This window comes from Elephas maximus, chromosome 3 (genome assembly GCF_024166365.1).
Source record: "Elephas maximus indicus isolate mEleMax1 chromosome 3, mEleMax1 primary haplotype, whole genome shotgun sequence".
NCBI classification, from domain to species: Eukaryota; Metazoa; Chordata; class Mammalia; order Proboscidea; family Elephantidae; genus Elephas; species Elephas maximus.
In genome coordinates, this window is record NC_064821.1 from 146515786 (window position 1) to 146538372 (window position 22587).

Consider the following 22587-nt stretch of genomic DNA (forward strand, 5'->3'; position numbering starts at 1 on the left):
ACAGCTACCTGGCCAGCTGATGGGAAGAGATCCATATTTATGCCTGTTCCCAAGAAAGGTGATCCATCCGAATGCAGAAATTATCAAACAATTTCATTAATATCACAAGCAAGTAAAATTTTGCTGAAGATCTTTCAAAATCAGCTGCAGCAGTATATCAACAGAGAGCTGCCAGAAATTCAAGCCGGATTCAGAAGAGGATATGGAACGAGGGATATCATTGTTGTCAGATAGATCCTGGTTGAAAGCAGAGAATACCAGAAAGATGTCTGCCTGTGTTTTATTGACTATGCAAAGGCATTCAACTGTTTGGATCTTATCAATTATGGATAACCATGCAAAGAATGAGAATTCCAGAAAACTTAGTTGTGGTTAAGCGGACCCTGTGCTTAGACCAAGAGGCAGTGGTTCAACTGAACAAGGGGATATGGCATGGTTTAAAGTCAGGAAAGGCATGTGTCACGGTTGTATCCCTGCACAATACCTATCCAGTCTATATAGTGAGCAAATAATCTGAGAAACGACTATATGAAGAAGAACGCGGCATCATGATTGAAAGAAGATTCATTAAGAACCCTTGATATGCAGATGACACAGCCTTTCTTGCTAAAAGTGAAGAGGACTTGAAGCACTTACTGATGAAGATGAAAGACCACAGCCTTGAGTATGGATTACACCACAAAATAAAGAAAACAAAAACCCTCACGACTGACCAATAAACATCATTGTGATAAATGGAGAAAAAATTGAATTTGTCAAGGATTTCATTTTAGTTGGATCCACAATCAACACCCATGGAAGCAACAGTCGGGAAATCAAACCACTCACTGCATTGGGCAAATCTGCAGCAAAAGACCTTTTAAAAAGTTAAAAAGCAAATACGTCATTCTGAGGAGCCAGGTGCTCCCGGCCCAAGCCATGATATTTTCAATCACCCCATATGCGTGCAAATGCTGGACAATTAATAAGGAAGACAGAAGAATCGATGCATTTGAATTATGATGTTGGTGAAGAGTATCGAATATATACAATGTACTGCCGGAAAAATGAACAACTCTGTCTCGGAAGTAAAGCCAGAATGTCCTTAGAATCGAGGATGGTGAGACTTTGTCTCACGTACTTTGGACACGCTATCAGGAGACCGGTACTGGAGAAGGGCATCATGCTTGATAAAGTAGAGGATCAGCAAAAAGGAAGAAAAACCTCAACAAGATGCACTGACACAGTGGCTGCATGGCAGAGATTGTGAGGATGGCGCAGTACTGGGCAGTGTTTCATTGTGTTGTACTTAGGGTCGCTATGAGTTAGAACCAACTCGACGGCACCTAACAACAACAACACATTTTCAAAGTGTGGCCAATGTCTATACAATATAGCCGGCGAAAGCTGGAACCTGTGTAAGTAGAAACCTGTCGGGAAATGAAAACTCAATTATTTTCCACTAATGGAGAGGAATAGAAAAGCAGTAAGACCGCAGCCTGTCAAAAGTGGAAAACTTGAGAGACCTGGAAAAACAGGGCAGTGCCTTCGAGCTCTGGCTGTCACAGGTCTTACTGTATATCTGTGTGTTTTTCCTCGTTATAATGGACCTTAACTTTGTTCGATTTAGGTAAAGGTAAAAATACCTCCAATTTGGAAGAAGGCCATTCTAATGAGTAAAATCTCTGAATAAGAAAATATCTGTAATTTATTCCAAAGAGAGATCCTGATGTGACTGTTTCAGTGAGTAAATGATTGTTTTTAAAATCGTGTATCAGGTAGGTTTATACATGCTTCTAAATTTTAAATCACTTATTCTTCTAAATTTCTCCCTACAGCTTTGTTCTTTTCTTCCATCTCCAGAACAATGGAAAATTAAGCTAAAATTTCCTTGAATCAGATTCTCAACTGATGGGATTGAAATAACCATGAATAACATATTGCATTTATTTAAGCCTTCTGATAATTTAACCAGCTCCCTGTGTCACTTAATTTGTGTGGGACTCTGACCACATGCAGAGCAGTAACATCTTACATTTCGGTGCTGTTGTTTCTCCATTTTGAAGCAAATTAAAGACCTTCTAATGACCAATGTTGGAATTTAAATGAGCCACTTACATAAATAGTATATATATTTTTATAAATGTCAGTTACACTGTAGGCACGAGCGTACGATAATTTTTGGTTGTTGTTGTTATAAAATCAGGACTTGGCCTGTTTCAGAATTCTCTACATCCGTCTTTTTGTTCCCTTGCAGCCATTAGGCCCCAGGGAAGAATTCTGGAGCCTGGCAGTTATAATCACCCCAGTTGCTATTAGGTGCCATGGAGTCAATTTCTTCTCACAGCAGCCTCACGTGACAAACTAGAACTGCCCTTATGGGGTTTTCTTGGTGTAACCTCTAAGGAAGAAGATCGCCAGCCCTTTGAGTGGCTGGGTGGGTTTGAGCCGCCAATGTTTTGGTTAGCAATAGAGTGCTTAACCGTTTGCACCACCAAAAACAAAGGAATGTCTGATGAATTCTAACTTCTGAACTTTTGGTTAGCAGCCATAGCTCTGAACCACTACACCACCAGGGTTTTCCTTCCGCCCTTTTTTTCAGGGCCAGCAGTTCCATATGCTACAAGTGGTGAGGCTCTGACTGGTGAAGCACTTCCAGTTTTAGTCAGGATTGACCAAGGAGCTGAGCAAAGGAAAGAAGCTAAGGGGGAATAATGGGTACAGAGGGGCGCTCACTTGTCCTTCAAGTACCTGGCAGAGGCTCTATTCATGGAAGTCGATGAAGAAGTACCAGGAAGTGACATATAGGTGAGGGAGCAGTGGGTTCTAGACTGTGAGCTAGTGATAACCAGTTCTGTGACCTTGGCAAACCAACATCTCTGGGCCTTAGTGTTGGGCTGTGAGATGAAGAGGCCTGGCTGAGATCAGGGATCACAGTCAGCCACTGTGATACCGCAAGTGGCTTTCATCTCTGACTTGCCAAAGTCAAGAGAGTCTGCCACCCCAGGCCGCCCACTCTAGGACCTGCTAGCACCTGCCTAGGATCTAGATTTCTGAATACTGCCTTTTTCTACATTCCCACTTGTCTCACTGACTGCCCTCCCACGTGGCAGGCCAACCCATTGCCCCAGTTGCACATACGCTTTACAAATGTTTTTCCATAAAACCATAATATTATGATTAGGTTTGCCTCACATTATAAACAGGTATTAGTGACTAAATGCTGGCTTCCCCTAGCCTCCTAATAAAAGAAGTTTGTTTGATCTCTATTTAAACGTACTGCAATGCTTTTTTCCAATGAAGGAACATAACTGTAAACTTTTAAATTTGTCACAATAGATTGGGAAGCATACAAGTGTATGGGGGTCTCAAAAGTTGACAGAGAAAGGTGTTGGTGTGAGGGAGGGGGTGCTGGTAAAGTCCTTGGGGTGTTGTTGAAGGGATGCAAGGGCTGAAAGGATTCACATAGAAAACTTCCTAGGTCCAGGGAGGATTTAAAGGGAAAAGCAGTCATGGCGAGGCCTTCAACTCCAGGTCTGGCCGGCTTTTGGTGGGTCTTGCGTACATCGTGTGTATTTTGCGTCAGAACTCACTTCAGTTGCTTTAATGTGTTTGTCATCAACCCACTGTGTTTAAGGCTGGGGAGGTGTGTGTGTCCAGGGTCTCTTGACACAGGGGGGTCTCACTGCTGTGCTGGCCCATACCTGTGGGAAATACTGTGCCACTCTTCTGATGACACTACACCAGTTTGCTTCTTCAGTATTCAGAACACACAAAAATACATAGTCCCCCATGAATTATAATAAATGATGCCAACAATTGCTTGGACTTGTCAATTTCATCCAACAGACTAAACCACTTAAACCATTCAAAGGCATATGCATATTTATATATTTGGAGTTAAGGGCAACCTAGAAACTGAAATTTCTTCGAACATTTATTTAATAGAGTCTTTTGGAACATGTTTATCTCCCTTACAAACAAAACAGAAGAAACCTGCATATTACAGCCATACCTGCCCCTCTGTCTCCATGAGAACATGTTTCTCCATGCACGAGAACAGGAAATCTGACTCTCTCATCCGTGAAGAACTGGTCTCCAAATGCCCAGTGCACCTCAGAGCGCAATTTAAAAACAAAGAGTTGAGCAAACATTTGATTTAACTCAAGTGGATTATTAAAATTTAGAAAAGAATTTGACTCAAATACCTATAAACTAGTTGGTTTTTACAACTAGACCTTAAAGTTATTGGGTCATCCCAGTATCAAAGAGTGTATCAAAGTGACCTTTAGGGATGGTAAAACCTAACTATTATTTCTGTTAACACAAGACTTGTCCATGAAATAATAAAATTCAATTTCAACTTACTACCAGGTATTGAAGCATAATTTAAGCAGGAATTCATTTTTTTGCACTCATTTGTAACTCCATTTTTAGTTTAAATAAATTCAAATAATCCTTATCAAAAAGATTTTAGATACAAAAATGGAATGTTTATGAACTCAAGCACGTAATTTTAAATTCTCCCAAATAAAATATTTAATTCAGAATCTATGATCTTACATGCTACTCAGCTGATTTTCATACATTTTTAAAGTTTCCGAGGAATTTTTATTTTCTAGAATACTGCACATTCATAGAACATCTTTATAATGAAAGGTTGTCACTAATCTTTTTCCACAAAAACAGTTGCTTAAACCTTTATACCAATTTGCTTTTATTTTCTATAAATATTTTAACAAAGTTGTTGAGTATCACAACGCCAAATAGAATCATTTAAATTAATTCATGTAGTCAAAATACTAAAATGTCTAGCACTAGGTTGTCCTTTAATAAATAAGAAGTTCATCATTTAAGAAGTGATATGTTCTTTCACCAACTATTTGTACCTTCAATAGGTGGATACAATCAGAGAAAAGCAAAGTGCATAGCCCCTGTAAAGATCTGACTTCAAATAGCACTGCAGTTTGTAGTATCTTTTCCATTTCATGTCTGCGGCTATAAAGAACTGTGTAGAATCAACTTCTGGGTGTTGAATCTGGATGTTGAATTAGATGTCATGTAGCCAGCATAAAAAAAGGCTTGTTGGCTAAGAGGATAACAAATATTAGTTCTCAACTTTGATATTCTAAACGCACTTATTTTGTGAGCAACTATCCCAATGAAAGGTAATATCAATGAAAGTGAAAACAAAGTTTTAAACATGACACAGCAACTATAAAAACTAAAACTGCTATATGTAGATCCAATATTATAGATTTACATTATCTTTTGATGGTGAGTTTAAAATATGTTTTCAGAACTATAGAAACACCAAGAGTCAAAAATATTTATTCTTTTATTTCTTTCTGAAGGACTGAATTTCCAAAATAGTATAATATAAATAATTTCCCTTTAAAAAGCCATTACTCTTGCAAAAGAGCAAGAACAAGGTGAAATCACTTGCTTTCTTACCCCCTACAACAAACCAATGCACACTTAAGTGCCTATGATGTGGAAGGCACTACATTTAGCGATAAATTATTGATGTAATATTAGCAACTTAAAGAACAATTGACTATATTTCACGTTACTTTAAGTCTTTCAAAAAAGAGTGTACCTGTATAAGCCAATCAATCACACTTGACAATTTAGTTAGACTGAGATTTCAATTCTTTTCTTTAAATGTTCTGAGCTCTATCTGCACTGGAAAATCAAATCAAATCAAAAGTCTTGATCATATTCAGGCAGCCTCCCTTCCTCATCATAACATGAACATGAAAGTGAGTTAAACATTCTCCTTCCAACTGAGAAACTGAATGGATTAGATCTTTGGTTGTGAGTTCAATTAAGTTCAAGTGTTCACCACAGTTGAATTAATTCTTTTTTTTCTTAGGTAAGGATAATTATTAAAGTCAAGTTCTTGAGAAAAATAAATAAAGGCAATAATAGCTAAATATATGATTCTGTATTTGGATTGCAAGAACCAAAGCGAAAGCAAATATACTCACACAAAAAACAAAGCAAAAAAGAGTCACTAGGCATTTACTTTACATAAGACAATAATATTGATAATCAGAACACTTGTGATTAAATTAGCTTAAATTTTTTTCCTGGCCTCTAGGAAAGATAGAGATTCACAGCATTAAAAATGCTGATTAAGCCAATGTGGGTGTAAACTGAGTAAAACACAAATACTGATAGTTTTGTAGGTTTGGTCTCATCAAGAGGAGGCCTACCTTAGGAGCATGAGAAATCCTTATTGCCTAAGACTTTCGTACCAATGATGTTGGGTTCGGAAATAGGGAGATTTTATAAATAGAAATGCAGCCAATTCTCATTATTCACAACAGTTATATTCTGTGAAGTCACTGCAAACAGTGAATTAGCAAATACTGAATCACTGCTCCTAGAGGAATACAGGGTTAGTGTCCTGCAAGCCTCTGGTCATGACAGTGTCTCAGCTTATAAACGCATAATCTTGTTTTATGTGTGCTTCTGCTTAAAGACACTTTAACATATATTGTTGATTCATTAACATATAGCTCATAACCAAAAGCACTCATTCCGATATGAAACTTATCTAACACATTTATTTTATCCTTAAGGCACATCACAGCCTTCCTGGGTTTAGGAACACTGGACAGCATTTCAGCTCTATGCTTAGGGGCCATTTTAAACAGCAAAATCAACAAGAAAAACACAAAGATGCAAAAATATGGCAAAATACTGTGAAAAAGAACACTTGTTTATTCTGTGAGAACTGAAACAAGAACGCAGAGCCCTCAGCTGGGGATGTGCATATTAGGCAGTTCAATATTTTTGCCACTCTGTGCATGTCTGTGAATAACTATGAAAGCATGACAAGTATTGATTTTGGAGTTAAAAAAAAAAAATCAGTTGCTGTGGATGGCACCTGATGGCAACAAACCCTAGATGTGTCAGAGTAGAACTGTGCTCCACAGGGATTTCAATGGCTGATTTTTTGGAAGTAGACAGCCAAGAATTTCTACTGAGGCACCTCTGGGTGGACCTGAACTGCCAACCTTTCAGTTAGCACCCAAGTGCATTAACTGCACTACCAAAGCACTGTGATTTTGGGATTACAAACACATTTCAGCAAATAGGTGAATTGATGAATATGGAATCTCTGAAAAGACAGGATTGACTGCAAAATAATTTTCATAGATAAAGTGATATACTAGCATGCACTTTGAGAAGTTGTTCGCTTTTTAAGGAGATTTATAGGGCCTATCTTAAGCCTTACTACAAAATGCTGAAAACAGAAATAAGAAAAAAAAAAACTTAAAATGCAGGCAGTGTTTTCCGTGGATAAGCAAAGAAATATTTCCAAAATGAGTAAAATACGTCCTCATTAATAGATGATTGCATATCTGAAATGAAAAAAACATCAATTCTAACAGCCGAGAAAAATAACATTTCAGCAACTTAGAAATCAAACCCTACATGGGTATTGACAGTCATGGTAAGAAACGAGTGCAGTACAACAAAATGTTGAGAGCTATTTATAGATTTAAAAGCAGATCCCATTCTTTCGACAGAATTAATGACATAAAACCAAGTGCACTGGATTATCACAGTCATCTTTTCACAGAGAAAAATACCAATGCAAGTTAAACAGGTTTCTGAAAAGACCCACCACTATATTTATAAATTTTAATTTAAACCTTAAAATGCAGAAGAGCAGAAAAGAAATCTTGGCTTAAAAACTAAATTTTAGTTTTTCTTTTCTAAAGTTGAAAAAAAAGACACTGAAACCCTGAACAACACTGATTATTAATAAACACAAGAACATGCCAAGAATTCATCAATCAGCAGATATAAATGCTGTTGTAATGAAGTTTGCTTCTCAATGTCCCACTTTTTAATCAAACTCTCTATTAGGAGGAGGACTTCTGGTTGCTTACTCTTGTCTGATGAGACAAAGTGTCTTGACTTAGATGCACCCACTCTCTTAGAATTCTGATCATCCGTATGACATTCATTACATCTAAAACAACAAAACTACCAATCCAGGAACACTGGATTAGCAATCCAAGCCCGAAGTAGGCATCTGTTCCATACATACTATATATGCAGTAATAAAAAGGAGGTATCGCAGCAATCCGCACGATTAAAAACATCACTGTCATGAATACTCCACTGATGATGTAAGCTTCAGAAGACTTAGAATATCCCAGAGTTTTAAGGAACCATCTGGAAAAAAATTAAAGAAACATCATATTTATTCTGTATCTCTGAAGGTTAACCATTTCAATTTTAGTTTTTAAAATTCAGTGAACATCCCCCTATGATCAGAAACACGGCAAGGGTGTCCTGTCTCATTAATTCTATTCAGTACTGTAGTGGAAGTCCTAGTGAGTGCAATAAGAAAAGAAAAAGAAATAACATGTATATAGATTGAAAAGAAAGAAATGAAACCATCTATATTTGCAGATGACATAACTGTCTATGTAGAAAATCAGAAAGAATCTACATAAATAAATAAATAAATAAATGTAATATCCTGGAACTAATAGCAAGTACAGCGAGGTCGCAAGATATGAGGTCAATATAGAAAAGTCAGTTGTTTTCTTATCTACAAGGAGTGAGCACTTGGAAGACGAAATTAAGAAAAATATCATTTAAAATAGCATCAAAAAATAAACTACTCAGGTATAAATTTAATAAATTATTAAACACTATAAACACTGATTAAAAATCAAAGAAAGTCTAAATATATGGACAGATACTTGTATTCAGGGGCTAGAAAAGTCAATATTGTTAAAATGTGAATTCTCTTCAACTAGATCTATAGATTCAACGCAATCCCAAACAAAATCCCAGCGATATTTTTTTTAACATCAAATCCAAATCCGTTGCCATTGAGACAATTCTGACTCATAGCGACCCTATAGGATAGAGTAGAACTACCCCACAGTGTTTCCTAGGACCTGATGGTGGATTCTCAGCTGTAGCTCTTAACCACTGCGACACCAGGGCTCCCTTTTTTTAAACATATATTTAAAAAACTGATTCTAAATTTACATGGAAAGGCAAAGAACCCAGAATAGCCAACATAATACAGGAAAAGAACAAAGTTCTACACACTTTCAAGATCTACTATAAAGCTATTTTATTCAAGACATCATATTACTGGGAAAAAAATAGATCAGTGGAACTGAGCAGAGAGTCTAGAAATAGACCCACACAAATATATTCAACTGATTTTTGACAAAGGTGTAAATGGAATTCAATTGAGAAAGATCAGTCTAATAAATAGTCTTTACAATAAACAGTGCTGGAGAAATTGGATGTTGTCATAGATTGAATTGTGTCCTCCCAAAATATATTAACTTGGCCAGGTCATGATGCCCAGTATTGTATGATTGTCTACCATTTTGTCATCTGATGCGATTTCCCTATGTGTGGTAAATCCTGTCAATATGATATTAATGAGATAGATTAGTGGCAGTTATATTGATGAGATCTACAAAATTAGATAGTGTCTTAAGGGAATCTCTCTTTGAGATATAAAATAGAGAAGTGAGCAGAGAAACAAGGGGACCGCATTCCACCAAGAAAGCAGTGCTGGAAGCAGTGTGCGTCCTTTGGACCCAAGGTTCCTGCGCAGAGAAGCTCCTGATCCAGGGGAAGATTGATGAAAAGGACCTTCCTCTAGAGTTGACGTAAGAGAAAGCCTTCCCCTGGAGCTGATGCCCTGAATTTGGGTTTGTAGTCTACTAGACTGTGAGAAAATAAATTTCTCTCTACTAAAGCCATCCAACTGTGGTATTTCTGTTACAGCAGTACTACATAACTAAGACAGAATTTGGTACCAGGAGTAGGATGCTGCTTTAACAGATACCTAAAATGTGGAAGCGGTTTTACAACTGTAAATGGATAGAGGACTGGCAGCAGCAGAGAAGCAGCAGTGACAGAGGACCCACAGCAGGAGAGAAGTGGCAGAGAACTGACAGCAGCCTAATTAGGAGTCCAGCACCAGAGAGCACTGGAGCTGACTCACAAAGCAAAAGAGACCAGAGTGCCTGTGCACAGGAGGCTTCCTGGCTGAGTGGGGTGCCTCTGAACACCTATTGGTGGAGCTCGGCTTGCCTACACATGGAGCAAGAGAGCTGAGTGTCTTCTGGTTGATGTTTATGAGCGGAACGGGGTGCCTCTAGGCATTATTGGTGGAGCTACAGAGCTTTGGAACACTTGCTCTAGCAGGGCAGATGAGGAGCTGAGAGGCCAAGAAACCAGGAAGCAGAAGCTGAAGAGAAAAGGAACACAGGAAGCTGAGCTGCCTCAGTCTCAAAAGGTATGGCCTCGACCTATGGGGTTTCAAAGGGTGTAGCCATGGCCTCTGGTGATTCTAAGGATGTAGTTTCTCTCAGGTGGACCAGGATAATGGTGTGCCCAAAGCTGAGGGAGCAGAGGTGCCATCTTGGTGGACCGCCACTCAGAATCCAGAGAGTGTGGCCAATACATAGAGTCTGAAGGGCAAAGCCATTGTGTCAATGGTCTCAGAGAACAGAGGATTATTTTCAAGTCTCACAGGCTAATGTAATGTATTCTGCTGACTTACTTTGTGTCTGTTACCACTTTTTTCCCAGCAAGTTCTCCCGTTGGTAATGGAAATGTCTAGCTCGTGTCTGTTCTGCAACAGTACTTTGGAAGCTGATGACTGGTATTCTAGATTTCACAAAGAGGAATTTTTGGATTTTGGACTTGGAGTTGATTTAAGATTCTTGCTATGATACGATGGGGTAAATGTACTTTACATGTGGCAAGGACATTTATCTTGGGGGGCCAAAATGGTGGAATGTCATAGATTGAATTGTATACCCCCAAAATATCTGTCTACTTGGCTAAGTCATGATTCCCAGTATTGTATGATTCTCTACCATTTTGTCATCTGATGTGATTTTCCTATGTGTTGTAAATCCTATCACTCAGATGTTAATAAGATGGATGAGTGGCAGTTATATTGATGAGATCTACAAGATTAGATAGTGTCTTAAGGTAATCTCTTTTGAGATATAAAAGAGAGAAGTGAGCAGAGAGACCAGGGGATCTCATACCACCAAGTAAGCAGTGTTGGGAGAAGATTCTGTCCTTTGGACCCAGGGTTCCTGCACAGAGAAGCTTCTAGTCCAGGGGAAGATTGATGAGAAGGACCTTCCTCCAGAGCAGACAGAGAGAGAAAGCCTTCGCCTGGAGGTGACGTCCTGAATTTGAATTTCTAGCCTACTAGAATGTGAGAAAATAAATTTCTTTCTGTTAAAGCCATCAACTTGTGGTATTTTTGTTATAGCAGCACTAGATGACTAAGACAGATGTCCATATGCAAAATAAAAAGAACAACAACAAAAATGAATAAAGGCAGTAGCTTACATCTTACACAAAAATTAACTCAAAATGGATCATAGGCCTAATTCTGAAATGAAAAGGTATAAAATGTCTAGGAGAAAAAATACATGATCTTGGGTTTGGTGATGATATTTTAGAATCAACACAAAATCAGCAACCCTGGGAGAAAATTTTCATAAATTAAAACTTGCTCTGTGAAAGACACTGTTAAGAGAATGAAAAGACAACCACAAACTGGGATAAAATATTTATAAAACACACACCTGATAAAGTACTTGAATCCAAAATACATAAGGAACTCTTAAAACTCAAGAACACAAATAATCCAATTAAAACGTGAGTAAAAATCTGAACAATACCTCATCAGGGATGATACATAGGTGGAAAATAAGTTTATGAAAAGATGTTCAGTACTTTTTCAGACTATCACCCTGAGATACTCCTGAACAGAAACTATCCCAAGGTCATCTTTTTAACAAAATAACGGATTGGCACACAAAATAAAGGACACTACCCTTGACTATGGGGATCCTATAAAAAAAATCTATATCAGAGAAAAAGGTCAACAATTACTCTAAACCAAACATGAGAAGACAAGGGGGGCAGGGAAACTAGAGTACTGGAAACAGAACAATCAGAACGCACTTAATGAGAATGTTGACACATATGAAAAATATAATTAATCTCACTGAACAGTTCGTGTAGAAGTTGTCTGATGGGAACCAATTTGGTATGTAAACTTTCATTGAAAAAAATGATGAAATTAAAAACAAAAAAGATGCTCAACATCATTTATCATTATAAGGAAATGCAAATGAAAACAATGATATATTACTACACACCTATTTCAATAGCTAAAATCCATTCATTGCTGGTGGGAATGCAAAATGGTACAGTCACTTTAGAAGACAGTTTGGCAGTTATAAAGTTAAATATATTCATAACATACAATCCAGCAATCATGCATCTAGTTATTTTTTTCAACTAAATTGAAAACACATCCAATAAAAACCTTCATGTAAATGTTTATAAAAGCTTAATTCATAATTGCGAAAACCTGGAAGCAACCAACATGTCTTTCAACAGGTGAATGGATAATGAAATTGTAGTACATTCAGACAATGGAATATTGTTCAGCAATAAAAAGAAATGAATTATCAAGCCATGAAAAGGTATGGATGAATCTGAAATGCACACAGTTAAATACAAGAGGATAGTCTGAAAATGCTACCTACTCTATGATTCCATTTATATGACATTCTGGAAAAAAAAAAAACAACAGTATAAAGGCAGAAAACAGATCAGTGTTTCCCAGAGGTTCAAGTGGAGAGGAAAACGAATGGATAGGTGAAGCATAGTGGAGTACTCAAATGCTTCCTGTGGTCCCTCTTACAATAGAGACTCAAAAAACAAGTGAATCAATTACTTATGACAATCTAGGAGTCCTGAACAACAAAGTTAAAGTTGAGAAGTCAGACTGGGAGCCAAAGGGAGGGCAAGAGAGTTCAGAAGCACTGAGGATTTGCCACACCTGACCTGGCCGTCAGCTTACAGGCTGGATTGAGCAGCCAATGGGCTGAGGCAAGCATTCGCAGTTGGGACACATTTTCCACACAAGGAGAAACCGAATGGTGGAGAGTCTGCACAAGCCTCCAGAGCAAGTAGGAAGCGGTACTGCATTGGGAAAGTAAAGTGAAAGCGTCTGACCTGCCGGGTGGGATCAAGATGACCCTTCCCGATCTGAGAAGTACCTCTCTCCCCTTCACCAGCACTCTCCCCTTTCTGCTCCTGTCCTGGTTTGGCTTTAGCTATTGCCACACCCCCTGGGCCAGAATTCGGACCACTTGCATGTCCTAAGCCATTCTCCCAGCTTTGGAAATGGAACAAATTAACAAACAAATAACAAACAGGAAACAATAAATTACTATCTCCCCTAAGCTGGGACCTCGGGCAGGGACAGCCCCTTTTCCTAGGCACAGATATAAGGGGTCCACTGACTTCGTATGCCTTTCACCTGTGCCTATACCTGTGTGGGCCCATTTCAATAGCGTAGGCCCTCACTGGCATAGTATAACAGGGTATATACCTGAAGCCTATTTTCAACTGCAACAGCCAAGGGGGCTGGAGATTTGTGACATTTGACACCAACTTGCCCATTAAACAGTGTCCTCACCTACCCATATCAGGGGCCTGAGGACTGGTGGCTCCACCTACTCTATTTGGCACCCACAACAGGAGTCCAAGAATAAGCAGTGCCTGCCAGTTCTTGCAGCCAACACCACTGGGTGCCCAAAGTCTGGCTGCAAAACCCACCCATCTATGCAATCTAAGGAACAGGGACATACTTTCCACCCAGGGACTCTGGGGCAGCCGTCAGACCCTACCTTGCTCAGGACATAACCCCCTACTGCAGTCAAATACCCGTGCCTGCTCCAATCTCCCCTACATAGCCCTGCCTGTCTAGGACTGTGGATGAGAGCCAGCCCCACAAACTTGTAACCTGGACACCTGAGCTGAATCCATACAAGAAGAATAAATGGGTTCCTCTCAATGCCTGGTGATAGGCTGTGAGATTTTCAAAAATGCCAATAATCAAATCAGCTCACATGACCAGCCTATTTCAGCATATCAAAACAAAACAAAACAAGAAGCTAGGAGACAGTAAGCAAATCTAAATAAACGTAATAATTTATTACTAGCTCATACACAACAGTCAATAACAAATCACATAAAGAGGGTGACCATGATGGCTTTAGCAAGTGACCGAAACGAAGAACCAGGAAACCTCCTGGAGGAAGATAAGGTCTTGGAATTATCAGAGATTGAATTCAAAATATTAATATATACAGGTCTTCAAGAGATCAGTAAGGACATCCAGGAAAATGCAGACCAAGCCAAGGAACACACAGACAAAGCGATAGAGGAATTTAGGAAGGTTATACAAGACTACAGTGAAAAATTGAACAGGCTGCAAGAATGCAGAGAGACAGCAAATAGAAATTCAAAGATTAACAATAAAATTTCAGAATTATACAACTCAATAGAAAGTCATAAGAGGAAAATTGAGGCAGAGGAACTCAGAACTTAGTGAAATTGAAAATAAAGCACTTGAAACCAATTTATTTGAGGAAAAATCAGATAAAAGAATTAAAAAAAAAATGAAGAAACCCTAAGAATTACGTGGGACTTTTCTCAAGAGGAATAACCTAGGAGTGACTAGAGTACCAGAACAGGGCTAGAGGGAATAACAAAAAATACAAAAAGAATTGTTGAAGATTTGTTGGGAGAAAACTGCCCTGATATTACAAAAGATGAGAAATTTCTATCCAAGAGGCTCATCAAAGCTCACACAGGGTAGATCCCAAAATAAAGTCACGAAGACATATTAGATTCAAACTTGCCAAAACCAAAGATGAAGAGAGCATTTTAAGAGTGGCTAGAGATAAACAAAAAGTCACCCACAAAGTAGAGTTAAAAGTCTAAGCTCTGACTACTCAGCAAAAACCATGCAGGCGAGAAGAAAATAGTACAACATACATAAAGACTTGAAGGAAAAAAAATTGCCAACCAAAAATTATATATTCAGCAAAATTGTCTCTCAAATATGAAGGCAAAATTGAGGCATTTCCAGATAAAAAGAAGTTTAGAGAATTTGTAAACACCAAACAAAAATTACAAGAAATACTAAGGGGAGTCCCCCAATTACAGAATCAGTAACGCCAGATAAAAATCCAAGACAGAAAAACCAGGTGCCAACCCAGACAGAGAAGTCACAAATACAAGTCATAGCTAAAACACTGAAATTAGGGAAACAGAGATGTCAGTATGTAAAAGATAACAACACTAAAATAAAAAAGAGTGACTAAATAATGTATTCTTCCTCATATGGAGAGGAAGTAAAGGCAATATCAACAAATGAAAGGTTGGTTTAAAGTTAGAAGAATAAATGTATATTTTAAGGTAACCAGAAAGGAAACTAACAAACCTGTGCATGAAAATAAAAAAGAAGAAAAACAAGAAGACTTAGCAAGTACAAAAACAACAACAATGAAAAAGATAAAAAGAAAATACATAAAGAAAAATGACTCAGCACAGAAAATTAAGTGGAACAAAGAAACTGTCCACACCACACACACACACAAAAAATCAAAATGACAGCACTAAACACATACATACCAACAATTACACTGACTCTAAATGGACTAAATGCATGAATAAAGAGACAATGGCAGAATGGGTAAATAAATGATCCATCTATATGCTGCCTACAAGAGACACAACTTAGACTCAAAAAAACCCCCAAAATAAAATTAAGGGTGGAAAAAAAATATATCCAGTAAACAACAATCAAAAAGAGCAAGAGTGGCAGCATTAATCGCTGACAAAATAGACTTTAAAGCAAAATCCACCGCAAAGGATAAGGAAGGACGCTACGTAATTATTAAAGGGTAAGTACGCCAGGAAGATATAACCATAATAGATATTTATGCAACCAATGACAGGGCTCAGAGATACATAATACAAACTCTAACAGCATTGGAAAGAGAAATAGACAGCTCCACATTAATAGTAGGAGACTTCAACACACCACTTTCAGTGAAGGACAGATCATCCAGAAAGAAGCTCAATAAAGACATGGAAGATGTAACTGCCACAATCAACCAATTTGACTTCACAGACATATACAGAACACTCCACTCAACAGCAGCCAGGTATACTTTCTTTTCCATTGCACATGGAATATTTTCCGAATAAACCACATATTAGGCCACAGAGCAAACCTGAACAGAATCCAAAACACTGAAATATTACAAAGTATGTTTTCCATAAAAGTAGAAATCAATAACAGAAAAAGCAAGAAAAAATCAAACAAATGGAAACTGAACAACACCTTGCTCAAAAACTACTCGGTTATAGAAGAAGTCAAGGGCAGAATAAAATTCATAGAATCAAATGAGAATGAAAACGCATCCTACCAGAACCCTATAGCACAGCAAAAGCAGTGCTCACAGGTCAGTTTATAACAATAAATGCAGCCATCCAAAAAGAAGAAAGGGCCAAAATCAGAACATTAACCCTACAACCGAATCAAATAGAGACTAGCAAAAGAATCCCTTGAGAACCGAAACAAAGGAAATAATAAAAATTAGGGCAGAATTAAATGAAATAGAAAATAGAAAAACAATTGAGAGTAAACAAGACCAAAAACTGGTTCTTGGAAAAGATCAACAAAGTGGATAAACCATTGGCCAGAATGACAAAAGAAAAACAGAAGAGGAAGCCAACAACCTGAATAAGACATGAGATGTGTGATATAACGGCAGACCCAACTGAAATTAAAATAATCATAACAGTATATATGAAAAATTGTACTCCAACAAATTTGAAAACCTAGAGGAAATGGACAAATTTCTAGAAACACAATATCTACCTCAGCTAACATAAACCGAGGTAGAAAAACTAAATAAACCTGTAACAAAAGAAGGGATTGAAGAGGTAATATAAAAACTTCCAACAACAAAAAAAAAAGCTCTGGCCTTAACAGCTTCACTGAAGAACTCCACCAAGCTTTCAGAGAAGAGTTAATACCAGTACTACTAAAGGTACTTCAAAGCATAGAAAAGGATGGAATACTTCCAAACTCATTCTATGAAGCCAGCCTAACCCTGATACCAAAAACAGGTAAAGATACCACAAAAAAAGAACATTACAAACCAATATCTCTCACAAACATACATGCAAAAATCCTCAACAAAATTCTAGCCAGTAAAATTCAACAACATATCAAAAAAAAAATAATTCACCACGATCAAGTGGGATTCATACTAGGTATACAGGGATGGTTCAACATTAGAAAAATAATCAATGTAATCCACCACATAAATAGAACAAAAGATGAGAACCACATGATCTTATCAATTGATGCAGAAAAGGCATTTGACAACTCCAAAACCCATTTATGATAAAAACTCTAGCAAAATAGGAATAGAAGGGAAACTCCTTGACATAATAAAGAGAATTTATATAAAGCCAACAGTCAAGGTCATCCTAAATGGAGAGAGTCTGGAAGCATTCCCCCTGAGTTTGAGAACCACTCAAGTATGCCCTTATCACCATTCTTATTCAACCCTGTTCTGGAGGTCCTAGCCAGAGCAATAAGGTGAGAGAAAGAAATAAAGGGCATCCAAATTGGTAAGAAAGAAGTGAAAGTATCTCTATTTGCAGATGATGTGATCCTATACACAGAAAACTCTTAAGCCAAAAGAAAACTATTGGAACTAATGGAAGATTTCAGCAAAGTATCAGGATACAAAAGACACATACAAAAATCAGTTTGATTGCTCTATGCCAGCAAAGAGAACTCCAAAGAGGAAATCACCAAAGCAACACCATTTACAATAGCCCCCAAGAAGATAAAATACTTAGGAATAAATCTAACCAGAGACATAAAAGACCTATACAAAGAAAACTACAAGACACTACTGCAAGAAACCAAAAGAGACCTACATAAGCGGAAGAACATACCTTGTTCATGGATAGGAAGACTCAACATTGTAAAAATGTCTATTCTACCTGAAGCGATCTATAGATACAATGCAATCCTGGTCCAAATTCCAAGGACATTTTTTAATGATATGGAGAAACAAATCACCAACTCCATATGGAAAAGGAAAGAGAAGAGGCCCAGATAAATAAAGCATTACTGAAGAAGAAGAACAATGTAGGAGGACTCACACTACCTGATTTTAGAGCCTATCATACCCCCACAATAGTCACAACAGTCTGGTAATGGCACAACAACAGATACATCGACCAATGGAACACAATTGAGAATCCAGATGTAAATTCATCCACCTATGAGCAGCTGATGTTTCACAAAGGCCAAACGTCCATTAAATGGGGATAAGACAGTCTCTTTAACAAATGGCACTGCCATAAGTGGATATCAGTCTGCAAAACAATCAACCAAGATCCATACTTCACACTATGCACAAAAAATAATTCAAAATGGATCAAAGGCTTAAATATAAATCTAAAACGATAAAGATCACTGGGAAAAAAAATAGGGACAATAGTAGGAGCCCTAATTCATGGCGTAAACACAATACAAACCATAACTAACAATGCACCAATGCCAGAAGAGAAACTAGATAACTGAGATCTCCTAAAAGTCAAACACACTCATCACAAGACTTTACCAAAAGAGTAAAAAGACAAACTACGAACTGGGAAAAAGTTTTTCACTATGATCTATCCCATCAGGATCTACTCACCATAATCGAGAAACTGCAAAACCTCAACAACAAAAAGACAAATAACCCAATCAAAAAATGGGAAGGATATGAACAGACACTTCATCAAAGAAGATATCCAGGCAGCTAACACATACGTGAGAAAATGCTCACAATATTTAGCCATTAGAGAGATGCTAATCAAAACTACACTGAGATACCATCTCACCTCAGCAACCAGTGCTGTCGAGTTGATTCCAACTCATAGTGACCCCATAGGACAGAGTAGAACTGCCCCAAAGAGTTTCCAAGGAGCCAAAAAAAAACCAAAATAATAAATGTTGGAGGCATTGTAGAGAGACTGGAAGACTTATACGCTCCTCGTGGGAAGGTAAGCACTTTGGAAATCAATTTGGTGCTTCCTTTAAAAGCTACAAATAGAAGTACCATATGATCTAGCAATCCCACTCCTTAGAATATATACTAGAAAAATAAGAGCCGTCACATGAATAGATATATGCAAGCCCATGTTCATTGCAGCACTGTTCACAATAGTAAAAGGATAGAAACAACCTAAGTGCCCATCAAAAGAGGAACTGATAAACAAATTATGGTACATACACAATGGAATACTTTGCAACGATAAAGAACAATGATGAATCCGTGAAATATCTCACAATATGGATGCGTCTGGAAGGGACTATGCTGAGTGAAAATAGTCATGCACAGAAGGACAAATATTGTGTGAGACCAGTATTAAAGAACTCAAGAAAAGGCTTAAACACAGAAGAAAACATTCTCTGATGGTTAACAAGGGTGGGGAGGGAGAAAGAGGGGAATTCACTAACTAGATAGTAGACAAGAATTATCTCAGGTGAAGGGAAGTACAACACAGAATACATTCGAAGTAAGCACAACTGGACTAAAGCAAAAGTTAAAAAGTTTGCTGAATAGAACCGAACACTTTGGGGAATAGAGTAGCAGGGGCTGAGGTCCGGGGACTATGATTTCGGGGGACATCTAGGTCAATTGGCATAACAAAGCTTGTTAAGAAAATGTGAATCTCACTTTGGTGACTGGCGTCTGGGGTCTTAAAAGCTTGCAAGCAGCCATTTAAGATGCAGCAATTCTTTCCAACCTACCTGGAGCAAAGGAGAATGAAGAACACCAAAGACACAGGAAAATAGTAGCCCAAGAGACAAAAGGGTCACATAAACCAGAGACTCCATCAGCCTGAGATCAGAAGAACTGGATGATGCCCAGCTACCACCAACGACTGCCCTGACAGGGAACACAAAAGAGAGTCCCTGACAGAGCAAGAGAAAACTGTGGTACAGAATTCAAATTCATGTAAAAAGACCAGACTTAATAGTCTGACAGAGACTGGAGGAACCCTCAAAGACTTGGCCGTCAGACGCTATGTTAACCCAGAACTAAAGCCTTTGCTGAGGCCAACTCTTCAGAAAAAGATTAGACTGAAATATATTTTTCTCATCTTTCATGATATCAGGGAAGTTTTCTGCCAACAAATCTTCAGCAATTCTGTCTGTATTTTCTGCTATTCTCCCTTGTTCCGGTACTGTAGTCACTCCTAGGTTATTCCTCTTGATAGAGTCCCACATACTTCTTAAGGTTTCTTCATTTTTTTTAATCTTTTATCTGATTTTTCCTCAAATATGTTAGCGTCAAGTGCTTTACCTTCAATCTCACTAATTCTGACTTCCATTGCCTCAGTTCTGCTCCTATGACTTTGTATTGAGTTTTCTAATTCTGAAATTTTATAATTTTCTGGATTTCTCTCTCTATGGATTCTTGCTGCCTATTAAATTTGACATTATGCACTTCTCTAATCTTTTTAAGTTCCTCTGATGCTTTGTCTGTGTGCTGCTTGTCTTGTTCTGTATTTTGCCTGATCTCCTTCATGATCTCTTGAAGAGTTCTGTATATTAATGTTTTGTATTTTACCTCCAGTAATTCCAGAAAGTTCTCTTCATCTGGAAGATTTCTTGATTCTTTGTTTTGGGACCTTGCTGAAGCCATCACGGTCTGTCTGTTTATGTGATCTCATATTGACTGTTTTGTCCAAGCCATCGATAAGTTATTGTATTTTTTTTAATGTTTGCTTACTGTGTTCTAGCTTCTTGTTTTGTTTTGATATGCCTAATAGGCTGTTCAGGTGTGTTGCTTTGATTATTGACATCTTTGAAGCTCTAATGTCCTGTTACCAGGTGGTTAGAGCTGTTACTAGGTATATGAGACCAAGAGTCCATTTACATTTCTTGTATGAATTCTGCATAGGTGTCCAGGTTGTCAGTCACCAAGTATGTGGTATAGGTTCTCACTTACAATCTTAGACAAGCAGGGGTGATTGGTGTAGGCACAGGTATGTGGCTGCAGTAGGAGATCATGCGCTGAGCAAGGTAGGGGGCTGACAGCCTCGCCTGAGTGTCTGTGAGGAAAGCATGTCCCAGTTCCTTAAAGCACGTAGGTGTGTGGGATTTGCAGCCAGATTATGGGCACCCAGTGGTGTTGGATGTAAGGACTGGGAAGCACTATTTATCCTTGGACCCTGTCTCAGGTGGCTAGGTGGTGTGGATGGAGCCACCAGTCCTCAGGCCCCTGTTGAGAGTAGGTGAAGACCCTACTTAATAGGTAAAGCTTTGTCAAACATCATGAACCTGTCTCTCCACCATATAACTGAAAGAGTTGAAGTTACACTTCAGGTATATACTCTGTCGTACTGTGCTAGTGAAGGCCTAAACTGTTGAAATGGGCTCACACAGGTCTGTGCAGGGGCGGAAGGCATTCAAAGTCCGTGGACCTGTTATGCTTGTGCATAGGCAAAGGAGCTGTTCTGCCCTGAGTTCCCGGCTTAGATAAACTGGCAGATTATTTTTTCCCTGTTTGTTAATTTCTTCCTTCTCCAAGGCCAGGAGAATGGCTTAGGGCACGTGACAGGTCCTACTTCTGGCCCCGGGGAAAGTGGCTATCAATGAAGACTGTACAGGACCAGGTGCAGAGTGGGGAAGGGTCAAGTAAATTGGAGAGATTTATTTCCCAAAGGGGTGTTTTTTGATCTGGGTTGTAGATTAGACTCATACTTATGTTTTGCCAGTTGAACACTGCTTTTTGCTGATCTGGAGGCATGACTGTACTCTACTACTCCATCTGCCACTGCCTCCCTCATTGCATTTGCGCCAGTGGATCTGGCCTGTGGGGTTCCAGTTGCCGCCAGGTCAGGTCTGCCAACTCCTCACTTCTGAACCATCTCTCCCTCCTCCTGCCACCAGTCCAATTCCTCAACTTTAAAACGGGTATGTGCCAGACACTGTAGACTCTAGAGTATGGAAAGTTTAACAAAAATATGTCCCCCAACATAAAAACATGTAGAGATAAACAGGCAAGAGGATAAAAAAGGGAGAACTTTACAATAAAATATACTGAGCACAATGTCATAAACATAAACTGCTATCTTGGAAGCACAAGTGAGGGACACCCAACCTAGCCTGGAAAGTAATGGGTTTTAGTGGTGGAATGATCCCTGGGCTGAGCCTTGAAGGATGACTAAGGAGACAGGAAGCTGTGCCGGAAGATGGGCAAGTTGGTGTGAGAGAAGGGTTTGAGGAAGAAAGTGGCAGAGATAACTTAGCTTTACTTGGAGATCTTTATGGGTCACAGTAAAGAGCTCAACCTTCATCCTGTAAGTGGTAGGAGCTGCTGAGAGATGTTTTACCCAGGGGAGCTGTGTGTTCATTTTTGTATTTTAGTAGATCACTGTGGAATAGGGTGCACCAAGCTGAACTTTCTGCTCTAAAGAAAATGATCTATATATGTGCTGTCCAGTTCCAAGCCACATGGGCCTGTGGGGCACCTGAAATGTTACATGCAAGACTGAGGAACTGAATTTTTAATTTTACTTCATTTCAATCTAAATAAACACAGGTAGTTTCTGGCTACTCTATTGGACGGTGCAGGGTTAGAGACTGGTGCTGTAGGCCAGGCAAGAAATGATGAACTAGGCCCT

The 22587-nt window shown here is 38.5% G+C and overlaps 2 protein-coding genes across 3 annotated transcripts in view; one reads left to right on the forward strand and one right to left on the reverse strand.

Annotated features, from left to right (window-relative positions):
- The window catches only part of ALG14 (ALG14 UDP-N-acetylglucosaminyltransferase subunit), a 925968-nt gene that overhangs the window by 530873 nt on the left and 372508 nt on the right, over positions 1-22587 (forward strand). The gene's annotated exons all lie outside the window — the stretch shown is intronic.
- The window catches only part of LOC126073262 (TLC domain-containing protein 4-like), a 96031-nt gene continuing 81125 nt past the window's right edge, over positions 7682-22587 (reverse strand). For both annotated transcript variants that reach the window (XM_049879728.1, XM_049879729.1), the window contains one exon: positions 7682-8175. In XM_049879728.1, coding sequence (XP_049735685.1) covers positions 7860-8175 — 316 coding nt within the window. In that variant the 3' untranslated portion in view covers positions 7682-7859. The remainder of the gene's footprint in view (positions 8176-22587) is intronic.